The sequence below is a fragment of the Xenopus laevis genome, chromosome 5L, assembly GCF_017654675.1.
Source record: "Xenopus laevis strain J_2021 chromosome 5L, Xenopus_laevis_v10.1, whole genome shotgun sequence".
Classification (NCBI taxonomy): domain Eukaryota; kingdom Metazoa; phylum Chordata; class Amphibia; order Anura; family Pipidae; genus Xenopus; species Xenopus laevis.
Window position 1 is genome coordinate 85,728,490 of NC_054379.1, and position 14,808 is coordinate 85,743,297.

General features: G+C 39.6%; 2 protein-coding genes across 5 annotated transcripts in view; one reads left to right on the plus strand and one right to left on the minus strand.

Annotated features, from left to right (window-relative positions):
- Positions 1-1,006: 1,006 nt before the first annotated feature.
- On the minus strand, positions 1,007-10,712 carry tstd3.L (thiosulfate sulfurtransferase (rhodanese)-like domain containing 3 L homeolog). The gene is made up of 4 exons (XM_018263373.2): positions 10,478-10,712; positions 7,595-7,768; positions 2,534-2,693; positions 1,007-1,239 (listed from the first exon to the last, which is right to left on the minus strand). Exons 1-4 carry the CDS (start codon positions 10,584-10,586, stop codon positions 1,173-1,175), a joined length of 510 nt encoding a protein of 169 aa, XP_018118862.1. The 5' UTR covers positions 10,587-10,712; the 3' UTR covers positions 1,007-1,172.
- A 142-nt stretch (positions 10,713-10,854) lies between these two features.
- Positions 10,855-14,808, plus strand: part of usp45.L (ubiquitin specific peptidase 45 L homeolog) — a 70,937-nt gene continuing 66,983 nt past the window's right edge. For 3 of the 4 annotated variants that reach the window (XM_041563010.1, XM_041563011.1, XM_018263372.2), the window contains exons 1-2: positions 10,855-11,098; positions 13,541-13,653. In XM_041563010.1, the coding sequence (XP_041418944.1) occupies positions 13,642-13,653 (12 nt within the window). In that variant the 5' untranslated portion in view covers positions 10,855-11,098; positions 13,541-13,641. Of the gene's footprint in view, positions 11,099-13,540; positions 13,654-14,808 lie in introns of those variants that run through there. The other variant, XM_041563012.1, reaches the window with a different exon arrangement.

The following is a 14,808-nucleotide window of genomic DNA, read 5'->3' on the forward strand; positions in this document are numbered from 1 at the left end:
TACAAATAAGGCAACTGAGAAATTGAAACTATTCGCTCTATATCTATTTATATATTAATACCCATATAGAACATATTAATTTGTGCATATATATCAGTAATTATTGCCCTTTCACTTTGAGCCACCATTTTGTGATGGTCTTCTGTGTGCTCTTTTAGAGATCACCTGACAGGAAATAATGCAGCTTGCACTGTTACAGGCAGGGCCGTATTTATATATAGGCCCCCAAGGGCCTGTGCCTAGGGCAGCATGGTTTTGGGGGCGGCCCTCGGGGTGCCTATTTTTTTCGTTTTTGTTCTAAACCCTCCTCACCTTCTGCCACGGATTTCCATAGGAAATCCGGTGACGAAGCTGAGCGTTAGGGGGTCCGAGGAAGAATGCTAAAGTGATGTCAGTGCGTCAGCGCATGACATAGGGGCTTGTTTAGGTTTGATGCCTAGGGCGGCACTGAACCTAAATACAGCCCTGGTCACAGGAAGTGTGGCTGCTGTAACCTAGCATGTATGGTTGTCCTTTGTATGTGTGTGAGAACCGTTAATCATACGAGCCAGGGGGCCACCCTTAGTATTTAAAATGGCAGTTTTTCGATCTAGGCTTATACAATAGCACATACCACTAGAAAGGTGTATTTTTATAAAATTGTTTAAGCAGTATTTTACATATGGCATGTTTAATGCAATCAACATTTATAGAGCTCTGCAATGTTCAGGGGTATTGTTTCCTTTTAAACAGTCAGCTGATTATGAGGGGGTGGATGGCCGGTAGAAACAAAAGAACAAGCTTTATAAATAGGCCAGATACTTTTTTTTTTTTTACATACTGTTTGCACATAAACCACTGCAAGGTAATTTGGGTAGATTTGACATTCTTCCTAATGTGCACAGAGCATGAAATCCTGGAATGAAAATACTCACCCCATACCAAGCATGTCAGCCTGCTAACAAAAATCAGTCATTTTAGGAGAAACCATGTAGACTTTAGGAAAAAAATACAAAATATTAAGACATACACTGATGAAAAAAGTTTAATCACAAAAAGCCTCATATACAATATAAAGGTATATAACAATTTCCTCCCTTTTAGTCAGTGCATGACCTGTGAAAACCTATAAACAGTTGTAGTAAAGAAGAAAGCATACATTAGGATATAATGTGCATATCAAAGAGGTTGTATCAAAGCTTTTTTTCTGGTGGTTCATGTCTTGCCCAGTCGTCAAAGCCACCTGAATAATGATGAACTCTGAAGTAAAAAACAAAAAACAAACATTTGTTAGCATACTAGCCTCTATCTATCTATAGTTCCAATTTTCTCTGCATTAGATTGGTTAGCACACCAAGGTATAAGTCCTACCGAGGAAGGAATGTTAAGCTGGCCATAGATGCAAAGATCCCATCATTCGAATCCTCAAACTTCCCCATCTCCCGACCTGCCACTAACCATTCAGATCAAATAAAGTAATAAAAGAACCGATCAGCTGATGTTCTGCCCCTGACAGCAATCGTATGAAAGTTAGGTTCGACTAAGCTAGTGATCAGTCTCACTCTGAAAATCGTACGATCGGCAATACAGCCAGACGACAGAAATCTTTTAACCTGTCCCATCGACCAAACGACCGATCTCCGTGGGACAAAACATGTCGGGACTCTCCACACACGGTCCGAAAATCGTATGAATCGAGGATTCGTACAATCGGATCTTTGCGTCTATGGCCAACTTTAGTTGGAAATTATTGTAATACCCTCATACATGTCCTGCAAGGAAACCAGGTTTCCTCACAATGCTCTGTTGACAGCAGGATCTGAATGACCTTGTGGGTTTTCAGTAGGCTGCTCACCTGCCCATGCAATATAATCACTATAAAGACCAGAAACAACACCTTTGATGTGCTTCACCTACTAGTGCTCTCCTCCCCAGATCACTCACAACAGCCACTGTAGATTCCAACTAAAACCTTCAATTACTCCCAACATCCCTACTCTGTTCACCCAGTTAGTGACCAGCTTAAAGCAGATCTGATTTTCAAATCTAATCTTGCCTCAACATTTCAGGTGGTGGTGTGGTAGGGTTGCCACCTGACCTGGACAACCCGGTTTTTTGAAGGGCTGTCCAAGTCCAGGTCAAAAATCCCTGGCCGGCTTTCCAAAATTAGTAAAACCTGGTAGGATTCCATGCGATTGGTGTGGTGATCGGTCAATCGTTGATTGCCACGTTATAGCCTTGCCCCCAACATCACATCCTGCTCCGCTATATTACAGCCCCGCCTGCCACTACATCACAGTCCCGCCTCCATGCCCGGAGTTAGTCGGGAGGAAAGGTGGCAACCCTATTGTGTGGGCCAATGAGCCTACTACAAAGCCCAGTATAACACATCTTAGTATTTTGGGATGATGTTGCTATCAGATTTGTGTTATAATTATTAGCTTACAGTGTGTTCACTGCTCTGATATATCACCATCATCGCTCTCCTTACTCTAGCTTTTCACCACCTTATATTCAAATTTCATATAGATCTTTTGTTTAATCATAAACATACCTATTAAAACCTAGTGATTCTGCAACATTAACAGCATTCTTGCTTCGGATTCCAGCGAGACAGGAGAAAATTAAAGTGCTGGTTTTCTCTGGCATTTTCATTTGATATTTTTTTTCAAAAACTGTAGGATCCAACTGCAATGCCGAAACCAAATCACCCACTACAGGAATAGGAAACAGATGTATTTAAGCAAGTTTTTTTTCAACAAACAGGATTATTTTTTTTTAAGCACTTCATATAAAAAAAATTGTGAAATTCTAGGGCACACACAGATAACCCCCAAAACGGTATTTGGGAGAAGCAACCGGTTACAAGTTGAGTGGTAAGTAGTACATAGATTTGATTTGTATAAAGGCTTGGGTTGTGTTGAGATAACATTGCCATGCTTAAAGGTTACAAAAAGTTAATGTGTAAAGAAAAACTGAGTTATATCAACTGTCTTGAACTATTAAAATTGAATGTAATTGAAAACTATTGATATGATTGCACTCCAACTACTTATTGCGTTCAGTACAGGAACATTTATTTGCAAGCTTCTATGCAAAGTTTTTTGGGGGATAAGATACAAATATTGCTGTTCTTCACATCAAGTAAAGTGTGTGAGGTGAATTCTATTATTCTGTGTATATATAGACCAGGGCTATGGTACCTCCGACTCCAATGTTTTTAAAGGAACAGTAACACCGAAAACCGAAAAGTGTATCAAAGCAATTAAGATATAATGTACTGTTGCTCTGCAATGGAAAAAGCAGCGTGTTTGCTTCAGAAAAACGACTATAGTTTATATTAACAAGCTGCTGTGTAGCCATGTAGGCAGCCATTCAAGCTGCTAGATGTTTTTATATGTTAGTTACTTTAGAACACTTTCATTTTTTGAAGTTACTGTTCCTAATGTAATTTCTATGTTGATTGAAAGAAGTTAAGTACACAAAATACAAGGCATTTTCACTGCCAAAGGTCAAAAAAATCAAAGTTAAAGGAACAGCAACACTGAAAATCATTAATTTCAAAATCCATTCTATACCCCTCTAACAAAACATCTACCCTGCACAATATTTCTTATTCCAAGTGCTTTATGTAAAATACAATTAAAAAGGTTATCTCCCTGTTCTTAAAGGGGTTGTTCACCTTCAATGTACAAATCTTATGAAACCACTAACAATGCTCTCAATGTGTTAGAAATACCATTTTCCATAACAAAAAGTAAAAATGCCATTGTAAAAGCTAATTTCTATACCTATTAACTCAGCCCTTCTCCTGTCTCTCTGACCAGTTTTCTGAAGTGATGGGAGTGGCCTATTTTGAACCTGACACACCAAGAACTTCCTATATGATGACATCATCATGCCCAGGCTTTGCCCTTACTTGTTTCCTATTGGATGTTGATACTGCCCTCCTCCTAGTAATTTATTGGGTGTTTGTGAACTGTAACCAGTCACATAATTTGAATGATCATTGGTTGATTACTCAATTGTAATGGCAGAGGTTAACAGACGCAGCAGATAAACAAACCTGCCTTGTAACAAACAATAACACAGCCATGCAGACAAATACTACAGAAAAGGAAGGAGCAACATTGTTCTCCCAATTCTGGCCCTCTCCTTCTGCCTAGACTAAAACTGAATGGAGTGCCAAAGGGGTGCAACCTTTTCTGGGAATAAATACTGGCTTTTCTATATTTTTATCTTTTAATACCTTTGGCATTAAGCATAATGTCAGTTATTTACAAATTGCAACAAAACCAGCACTGACTTGCTTAGAAACGTATGTAACTCACACATCTAGCAGGGACAGTAGGGCTGCACCTCACCCTTTTAAACCAAACACATATGAAATCCACAGGCTGCATGGCTAATTATCAACTCATTTAGATGCTGCAGACTGAACTGATTTCTGTGCAGCCATGTATCATGCATCTAAATGAATTGCTAATTAGCCATGCAGGCTGTGGATTTCATATGTGTTTGGTTTTCAATGGGTGAGGTGGAAACCCTAAGTGATTTTGTGCGCTCTCCCGGGGGGGGGCAGTAATTTACCTAGGAAAACGATACCTTTTTTAAGTGTTTAAGTGTTCCACTTCTGGAACAAGATTTAGAGCTCTAAATACCAAAAAATGAAAAAGTTATATTTTTCATGATATAGGGATCTATATCAGAAAAATATTTTACTTTATGCACAAAAATTCAACTCATTTGGAAAGCCTCAAGCTCATACAAATAGTCAGCTGCTGAATAATGATTTTTTATGAGGTAAATAAACAAAATAATACATGCCCCCCCCCCCCTAATATATTTCTGGAAAGTACAAGTGTCATCTCCCATAGTATCCATTTTAAAAATGATTTCTTTTTTCCTCTGTAATAATAAAATAGTCGCCTGTACTTGATCCCAACTAAGATATAATTAATCCTTATTGGAAGCAAAACCAGCCTATTGGGTTTATTTAATGTTTACATAATTTTCTAGTAGACTTAAGGTATGAAGATCCAAATTATGGAAAGATCCATTATCCGTAAAACTCCAGGTCCCAAGCACCTCGATCCCCCCCATCTGCACAGTTGAAGACTCTGCAGCCCAAGCCCACACTCCCCCTCCCTCTCACAAACTTGTAACCGTTTCTCTTCAGTACCTGAATGCTGCTCAAATTCCCCAGCACAGGAAGCAGTGGCAGATTGACAGCAGACACAGCCAATAGGAGTTAAGTTAGCTGCCAGTACAATGTGTGATGTCATATAAGGAAGAGGAAGTGAACACTGTAGTGTTTTTGGGGGTCAGTGACCCCCTCCCAGCACAGGGTCTGTGTGGAACTGAAGGATTAGTACAGGGACACTTCTGAGGTGAATATCTCTTGAACTGTACTTTTTCTGTTAACTATTTCTATGGAAAAGTTTGTTCTATTCATGTGAACTGTTAGATTTGTCAATTTGTTACAAAGGTGAACAACCCCTTTAAAAAGGGCAATATGGTGACATTAACTGTGCCATACCCTATGTGCAAGTGCTTCACTTCACCTCCTGACATCACTTCTGCAAACTGGAAGCCAGTCGCTGCAGCTTTATGAAGGATTTTCTAGCCCCTTGTGTTTTTAACGTGCTTTATGGCTGTAAGTGCTGCAAGCAGGGAAAGCAGCACCCAGGTCAGCCATAAATCCAGTGAGTCCGTCCATGCATTCTTTCACCAGCACTTAGCTCCACAGCAATAAGGAAATAATGCTGATGTGCAACCTCCCTCGTAATGTAATTTGCAGGAATGTTATAGAAGGAATGGAGAGCTATTAAGGGGTGAGAACATTCTTTATAAAGCTGCAGCAACTGGCTTCTGGTTTGAGGAGATCAAGTCGGGAGCTGCTGTAGGTGTCTGGCACAATTGAAGTCGTCCTATTGTAATTTTGGAGAACAGGAAGAGAAATGTCTTGGTTATTTTACATAGAGCACTTGAATTAAAAAACATTGTGCAGGGTAGATGCATTGTTAGAGGGTACAGAATAGATTTGAATGTAATAATTTTTAGTGTTTCTGTTCCTTTAAACTACATAAGTCAAACACAATTAGAAAAGCTAAAACAACATATATTAATTGAACCTGGCATATAGCTGTAGAATAGCTGTTAAATACAATCCAAAATTGTAAAGTATTGTTCTTAGAAAAAGAATTACTTCTGCCTTATCCTCCTTCATAGAAGCTCTTAAATCTGATTTAAGTATTTTCAGTGCTTGTATTTAAAGCTATTAGTAGTTTGAATATTTTTGGTGACTAACTCCTAAATTGCTCCAGACTCCACAGCTCTGATATAGACAAAGTGAGCAATGGCTTGCTAAGGAGACTCCCAGCACCACTATACTGAATAAAATGGGTGTTGCCAACCACTCTTTGAAACAACAAAACATACCTATAAGTTCAGTTGGGATCAACTATAAAGAAAAACTCTAAAATAGCATTTACCTATTGTAATTAAAGGTTAAATAGCAACGGACTGGTCTGGCTTCCACTGCACCTCTTTTACCGGTTTCTTCAACAAAAATATTAAGGGGGGCTGACTTTTAGGTAGGGATGCACCGAATCCAGGATTCGGTTCGGGATTCAGTCTTTTTCAGCAGGATTCAGATTCGACCGAATCCTTCTGCCCGGCTGAACCGAATCCTAAATTAGGGGCAGGGAGGGAAATCGCGTGACTTTTTGTCACAAAACAAGGAAGTAAAAAATGTTTTCCCCTTCCCACTGCATATGCAAATTAGGATCCGGTTCTTGGCCCGAATCTTTCGCGAAGGATTCGGGGGTTCGGCCAAATCCAAAATAGTGGATTTGGTGCATCCCTACTTTTAGGGAAACGTAGTTAAAAGGTAAAATGGTTGTTAACCTGTTACTGTAAGTAGAGGTAAGGGACCAGCAAAACAGCAATGCCTGTATAGTGTACCCTAAGCAACAATACATTTTTCAGGGTTTGCTCCCCCTCTGTAATAATAATAAAAATGTATTGCTTATGTAAAATAGTACAGAATAAACCAATATTTATGGAAATGGAATTCAATTGTGTTATTTAAAGTTTAAATGCAATATTTCAGAATTAACTGTGATGCCTTAAAAATGGGGGAGGGGGACTTTTAAATAAAAAACAAAACTCAGGTCCTAAGGACTAAAGAATTTAAATAGCTCACATCTCTAATAAACTGAACTGAACTCAAGATTTAGCTTGAAATCTTAGATTTAGCACAATATGTAGCGTTTAGCTGATCTCAATCACAATTCTTTTAATTATGTGACTTTACAGCTCTGGACAACCGAACAATTTTTTGTTCAAAATGTATTTAAAGTTTTCTAAAATGTAAATATACAAATGAGGGTTGAGATTTGGACTGTTATTTGGCCAATTCCAAAATTATGATTTATGTGCAACCCTATCTGTAATTCTTACCTCAGACAATACGGCGGATTCTAAATAGATCCAATGCACTTAACTTCCTTACATGTATATCTACTAATTGTTGAATTTCCCCTTATAACTACATTGCAGCAGATTATTAACAACTTTCACATAAAATCTTCTCAGTTTATTTAATGCTTACATGGAATGTTTAAAGACCCCTTGATAACACCATATTCTTTCACTTCCCACGGCTCCCTCACATCTATGAGAGCAACACCCTCTTTTTTCAGTAAGTCTTTCAGTTCTTCGTATTTAATGGTTTGTGCTGGAACAGTGGAAAACCCGCGAGCCACAGACCATGCTGAACAGTGAACTGCAAATAAACACAATTCATAAATATTATATAGCTCTATATAAAGAATAGAGATTGTTGCATGCCAGGACCATTAGTGCAGGATGAGCAGCATTGTAAAAAAAAAAAAAAAAAAATAGCCGACAAAGAAATTGGAGGCAGTGTAGTGAGAGGTAAATAACTGGAAACAAATACATATAAACCAGCTTTAGAATGTTAAAGGAGAACTATTGTTTGAAAAACTAAGAATGTGCCAGTGCATTATACTCTTTTAAATACAGAAGGAATGTGCTTAAAAATGTGTTTGGGATTTATCTATTGAAAAATTCTCCCCAAAACCCTACTAATTCCGCCATCTATTCTATTCTTCCTCCTGCCTCCTTTCCCAGGTTGTGCAGGGGAGCCGGCGGCACGCTGCACTGTAGGATAGGAACCAATCAGCAGCTAGGCTGACCTGACCGTAAACTGAAGCCTGTCTTTGCTTGTGTGACTGCAGAGCTGTGATTGGCGATCTCCCTCCTACTGTACTTCTGGCAGGGACTGTCACCCACCCCTCATTTGAAACAGGGACTGTATCAGATCTATAGGGAGCTCCAATAAAGGGATTATATTAAGATTAAACGGATACTGTAATGGGGAAAAAATTTTTCAAAATGAATCAGTTAAGGCTAAGGCCACACTAGGCGATAGCGCCGCGATTTGACTCGCGGTGACTTTTCGCCGCGACTTTTAAGCAATCGCTGGGGAAACTTTTGCGCTGGCGTCTATGGGGAATCGCGTAAAATCGCCAGCGTAAAAACACACGCGGCGATCTTTTCTCTACTGTCGCTCGAAATTGCCTCGCTAGGCGAGCGATTGCGGCTTAAAAGTCACGGCGAAAAGTCGCCGCGAGTCAAATCGCGGCGCTATCGCCTAGTGTGGCCTTAGCCTTATAGTGCTGCTCCAGCAGAATTCTGCACTGAAATCCATTCTCAAAAGAGCAAACAGATTTTTTTATATTCAAATCTGACATGGGGCTAGACATATTGTCAATTTCCCAGCTGCCCCAAGTCATGAATGTTTAGTTTGTCATTGTCCATCTCATAAACTCTATGGGAAATTTTGGAATTTAATTATATACATTTTTCTCAACAAATTGTATCTACTCCTTTCTATCCAGAGACAAATATCTGGAGAGATTTCTGGAGATGTTGCCCATGGCAGCCAATCAGAAATTAGATTTAAACAGCCACCTATAAGTTAGAATGATCTAATTGGTTGCTATGGGCAACAGCTTCAGAAATCTCTCCAGATATTTATCTCCAATGTTAGTAAACATGCCCTTTAGTCATGGTTAGTGGAGTGGGGAGCCCTGGAGTTGGCAGCTCCAGACAACCCAGTTCTACACTTGTCTAAAGGTGGCCATACACTGAGAGATCCATTTGTCGGATCCTAACTAATGGTAACGGGCGGTCGGATCGCGGGACCGCATCAACGAACAGATGCGGCCGCGATCCGATGGGATTTTTAGTCCGATCGAGATTTTGGCCAGATCTCGATAGGGGAAGCTCGTTGGGGGGCCCCATACACGGGCCAATAAGCTGCCGACTCGGTCTGTCGGCAGCTTTTATCGGCCCGTGTATGGCTACCTTAAGTCATTATTGTGGAGCTGTTCCCAGAAGGAAAGAGACCAACATTTAATGCAGAAACAAAACTTAGATTTTGATGTATTTTTATCATTATTTACCAGTAGCGATGCACCAAATCCAGGATTCGGTTCGGGATTCGGCTGAATCCTTCTGCCTGGCCGAACAGAATCCGAATTTGCATATATAAATTAGGGGCGGGGAGGGAAATTGCATGACTTTTTGTCACGAAATAATAAAGTAGAAAATGTTTTTCCCTTCCCTTTCCCTGCATATGCAAATTAGGATTCGTCCGAATCTTTCGCGAAGGACTCCAAAATAGGGGATTCGGTGCATTTACCAGTCTCAAAGGGAAGAAACCAACAGAAACCCAGAGACAACTGAGGCACTAGCTTGTGGATCACTCTGGAAGAAACATGCCAATGAGCATAATCCCTAGCGAACATCTTCCAGATCGCAAGCTCTTTGCTTAAGGGGCTGATTGTGCCTGAACAGTTCTGGGTCCAGCGCAGAAGAATATACAAGTCAAGGTAAAAATGAAAAGAAATCCTAATCCTTTTCGATTTGTACCTGGTTTTAAAAAAAAAAAAAAAAAATGACAAAGAAGCTTGGTTTGTACAAAAGAAAAATCTCATGGCCTACCTATAGATCAGCCTATCCAAAGGTAATTATTATTATTTTACAGACAGCATATTGTATTCTGTAGGATCCTATCTAAAACAAACAATGATCAGATCTTTTAACAGACAATTCTTTCTTGTTGGGCTTGTCCTTTTGTTAAAAAAAGAACGCCAAGGTCTCTGGTGAATGTGTGCGCTAAATCCAGGCTGCTTCTTGCTGACCTTGACTCTAGGCTAGGGATTAGTAGCAACAAGGGTCGGGGCTGCGCTATGTACTAACAGGTACCTCTCTCTTGGCGCTCAGTACTGTTCTATTCATTTCAGTGCAATTATGCTGCACCTTCTTATGACATTGTGGTGCAAACAAAGAAGCCACTCCACTCTCAGGGACACACATCATCATGCACAGAGCACAGCTTCTTTCATTCCAGCAGGAAGGCCAGGGGACAGAGAAGGTCACTGTGTAATAATAGGGATAGTCTCACCCGGGTTGGTGTTGTACCCCCGATAAGCACCAGTGCCGCTGTTCCGCAGCCCATACAGGGCCCGCACCGGCCTCACAGACACACACAACCGACTAAGCAAAGCAGACATCCCTGAAGATCTCTCTGCTCCTTCTGTCTACTCATTAGCGACAGCGGAAACGTATTAATCCCCTCCCAACTGTGGGCACTGCCGGGAGACTCCCCGGAAATTACCGATAAACTGCGTGAGGTTGGCAGGAAGCCTGAAATGATACGGCGTTGCCTATACTATTTAAATACGTTTTGATTTGTAATTAATTCGTTTACATTGGTGTTGTATTGACACTCCCACACAAATGCATCGATATTTCAGTTTCTCATCGAGTCAAGCAGCCCATATTAGCAGCTACGCCAACTAATTATAGTGCTGCTGAACTGACACCGGTCGGCTTCCGTAGACTGTGTGTTGCTCCAGCTGTTAGCACGTCCCATAACCACGTGGGTCATAAAGCTAATACAGTACGTGCAGAATACAGAAGTTTATGTCAGGGCCGAACTAGGGTCGCCTCTTCTTCTTCTTCTTCACAGTAGGAGCTCGGTGACCTGCGTTTTGCTCCGATACTGTTGGTCTGGACTCAGCAGGTAAGGGAAGAGATAAACCTATAATCCCATTGTGGGCACTTCAGTAGTATCATCCAAGTGTGTATTTACCGTGTCACTGCACAACTAGGAGTAGGCAGAACAGTCACGTGTCTAGGACTCAAGCTTGGGAGCACAGGCACGTACCTCATAAGCAGCCTACCCCGCTGACTACAAAGCGCACGCGCGTCCTCGTTTGTGCACTGCCGCAAATACATTCATGTTTTATGATTTGTAATCAATACTGAGATGTGATTTGCTACATAGAAAGAAAACCATTCAAAGCTTCCATCAGATAAAGACTAAAACATGGCCTGTCATATTGTCTTCTTAAAATATGTAATCACACCAATGGGCTACTATTAAACCTATATATAATAGCTCTGACACATTACACAGCTCTTTACCAGTCAATTTACAATCTAAGATCCCTATCACATATAGCAGGGGCAATTCTTTTCTTTAAAGGAGAAGGGAAGGCTAAAATAAAGTAAGCTTTATCAGAAAGGTCTATATAAATACACCTCAAAGTAATGCTGCTCTGAGTCCTCTGTCAAAAGAAACACTGTATTTCTTTCCTTCTATCGTGTACACATGGACTTCTGTATCAGATTTCCTGTTTTCATCTTAAACCTCCAGGACTAGGGCTTGAGCATGCTCAGTTTGCTCCTCTCTCCCTCCCCCTCGCCTCCCTGCTGTAATCTGAGCCCAGAGCTATAAGTGAGCAGGGAGAGATTCAGTTAGGAAGTGATGTCACACCAAGCTAATATGGCAGCTGCTTTCCTAAACAAACAGAGAGAGCTTCTAGAGCTGTTTACTCAGGTATGGTAAATCATTCTGCAGAATAAATATAGTTTTATAACTTGCACTATTGTGGCTAATCTATTGGCAATAAACAAGCTAATATGACAGCTGCTATCCTAAACAAACAGAGAGAGCTTCTAGAGCTGTTTACTTGGGTAAATATAGTCTATAATCTATTGGCAATAAATTGCTTTGGTAGCTTTCCTTCTCCTTTATCCAGTGAATCTGCCTGTATATTTTTGGAGTGTGGGAACAAACCCACACGGACATTGAACTTAGGTTCCATTCACCCGCTTAGCTGCCTATTAATGGGCCTGTAGGTCAGAAGCTATTGTACCCTCCTGATTAAATTAAATTAGCACTTAAACAGTTCAAATAGTGACAGAACAAGAAATATCCTTACTCTAACAACTCCTTCTTGCCCTTTTTCCCGTAATGTGGTTAAACTCCAATTTTACAGTTTCCAGGGGACTGTGAAAAAGTAAAATCTGGAAAAAATGTAAAATCAGGATTTTCCTGTTGGTGGTGTAATGGTGTAAACTGTTTAAAAAAAAAAAAAAAAAGTTAAAATGCAGGAAAACTTACAGTTACAGGGTTTTTTAATAAAAACGGGCCAAAATTATCACAAAATGTGGGAAAACCGACTTTAAAGGAGACATTTTATATATCATTCATTATCAGTTATATCCATCATCCTTCCTAAAAATATGTAATGATGCAGGAAACAAGAAAAACATTTTGAATGCATTTTACCTCCTAAAACTGTAATTATATCAGAGCCCCAGAGAGAACCTTTTAGTACAGAGTCTAGCCTGAAATGGGAGGTGGGAGTGTCTCTTCATTTCTATCACAGGAAATGGTCATAGCAGTAACTGACAGGCTGAACTCTTCAGTAGCAGGGAAACCCCTCCCACCTTCCGGCCTGTGTCTGTTCCCAGCCTGCAAATAGCTGTCTTAGGCTGTCACAACTGATTTTACTTACACTTACATTGCAAACTACAATTAAAATATGCCCACAAAAGATTAGAAAAACTTTTTTTTTTTTTTTAACTTTTATTTTAAGCTTTCATTTTTAAATGAGGATCTTCTTACTTAGATTGGTGACCCAGTGAGGGTAAATATAAAGGACAGAGCAGGGTGGGCAGCAATCTGTAAGACTCATACATCTGAGATGTATGGTAACTGTCAGCTAATTGGGATGCACAGTTTGGGGTCTATTTATCATGCTGTGTAAAAAGTGGAGTGAAACATTACCAGTGATGTTGCTCATAGCACCCAATCAGATCTTTGCTTTTGTTTTCTAACATTTTAATGGTTAAAATCTTATTGCTGATTGGTTGCTCTGGGCAACATAACTTTACTTACTTATTGGACATATTGTTGCCCCGAAGAAGGGGCAATTTGTCGCTGGGGCAACATCTCTCCTAATCTGCTCGTGTGGCCTGACCCTAAAATATGTCTGGGAAAGAAAATTCTGCTATTTTACTTGCAAAACAAAAACTGCTATGATTTTTGTTTGCTTTTCCTTACCTCACTTCATCTGTGTCAACCATCTGGGTGGGCAGTCACTGATGATGGTTATTTTTAGTATTTTCGATCTTCAGTATAAGTTTTTTTTCTTCTAATGTTTGTATTTTAAAGGAATTAGCAGATGAGGGTTAAAGAACCATCAGGGTGGGGAGCTCAAGAGAAGACAAAACGACTAAAGAGAACTAATCACCCTTTAGAAGAAGATTCCTCAGATGATATTGTTGGTAAGATTTATAATCACTATGCAATTTGAAGGATCTACATGCATTATAATCTTCCTCTTGCCATCCTTTTCATTCTGTTTTGAAATAGTACAAACCCGAATAAGGCTTGTGTTGAACATTCTTTCAAATCCTATGCTGAAAAATTATATTCTGTGATATTTTTATGTCACTGAAACTGCAGTTTTAAGATAAATGACAAATATAAAACATGAGCTCAACCAACAAGACTTGTGTTGAACATAATTTTAAAATCTTAAGTTGAAATATTGTTTCCTGTGATAGTTTAATTTCACTGATACTGCTGCTTTAAGAAACATGAAAAATACTTGCTATATCATATTTTTGGTTTCAACATTTCAACATTTTTAAGAGTCTACTTCTGTAGCAATAACTTGTATGGAGTAATTATGTACTTCAGAAGTGATTTTGGCACAATCGACAAGTCAGATTCAAGTTTTTAAGGTTAGTCAAATTTTATGTGTGCCTAATTTTTAAATAGTGCTCTAGATTTTTAGATCAGGGCTTATCAAAGTGAAGTGAACCAAAATCACTTCCAAACTTTGCAAAGCTGGTACATACTTACTCATATGAAAAAGTTTGGAAACCCCTCTTAATTCTTTGGAGTGGCTGAGCTTTCAAAGTAGCAACTTCCTTTTTATATATAACATGCCTTATGGAAACCAAAGTATTTCAGAAGTGACTTAAAGATTATTGGATTAACAGAAAATATGCAATATGCATGATAACAAAATTAGACAGGTGCATAAAGTTGGGCACCCCAACAGAGATATTACATCAATACTTAGTTGAGCCTCCTTTTGCAAATGTAACAGCCTCTAGATGCCTCCTTTAGCCTTTGATGAGTGTCTTGATTATGGATGGCAGTATTTTTGACCATTCGTCCATACAAAATCTCTCCAGTTCAGTTAAATTTGATGGCTGCCGAGCATGGACAGCCTGCTTCAAATCTTCCCATAGATTTTCGATGATATTCAAGTAGGGGGCTGTGACGGCCATTCCAGAATATTGTACTTCTCTTCTGCATTAATGCCTTTGTAGATTTCAAAGTGTGTTTAGGGTCATTGTCTTGTTGGAATATCCAACCCCTGCGTAACTTCAACTTTGTGACTGATGCTTGAACATTATGCTGAATAA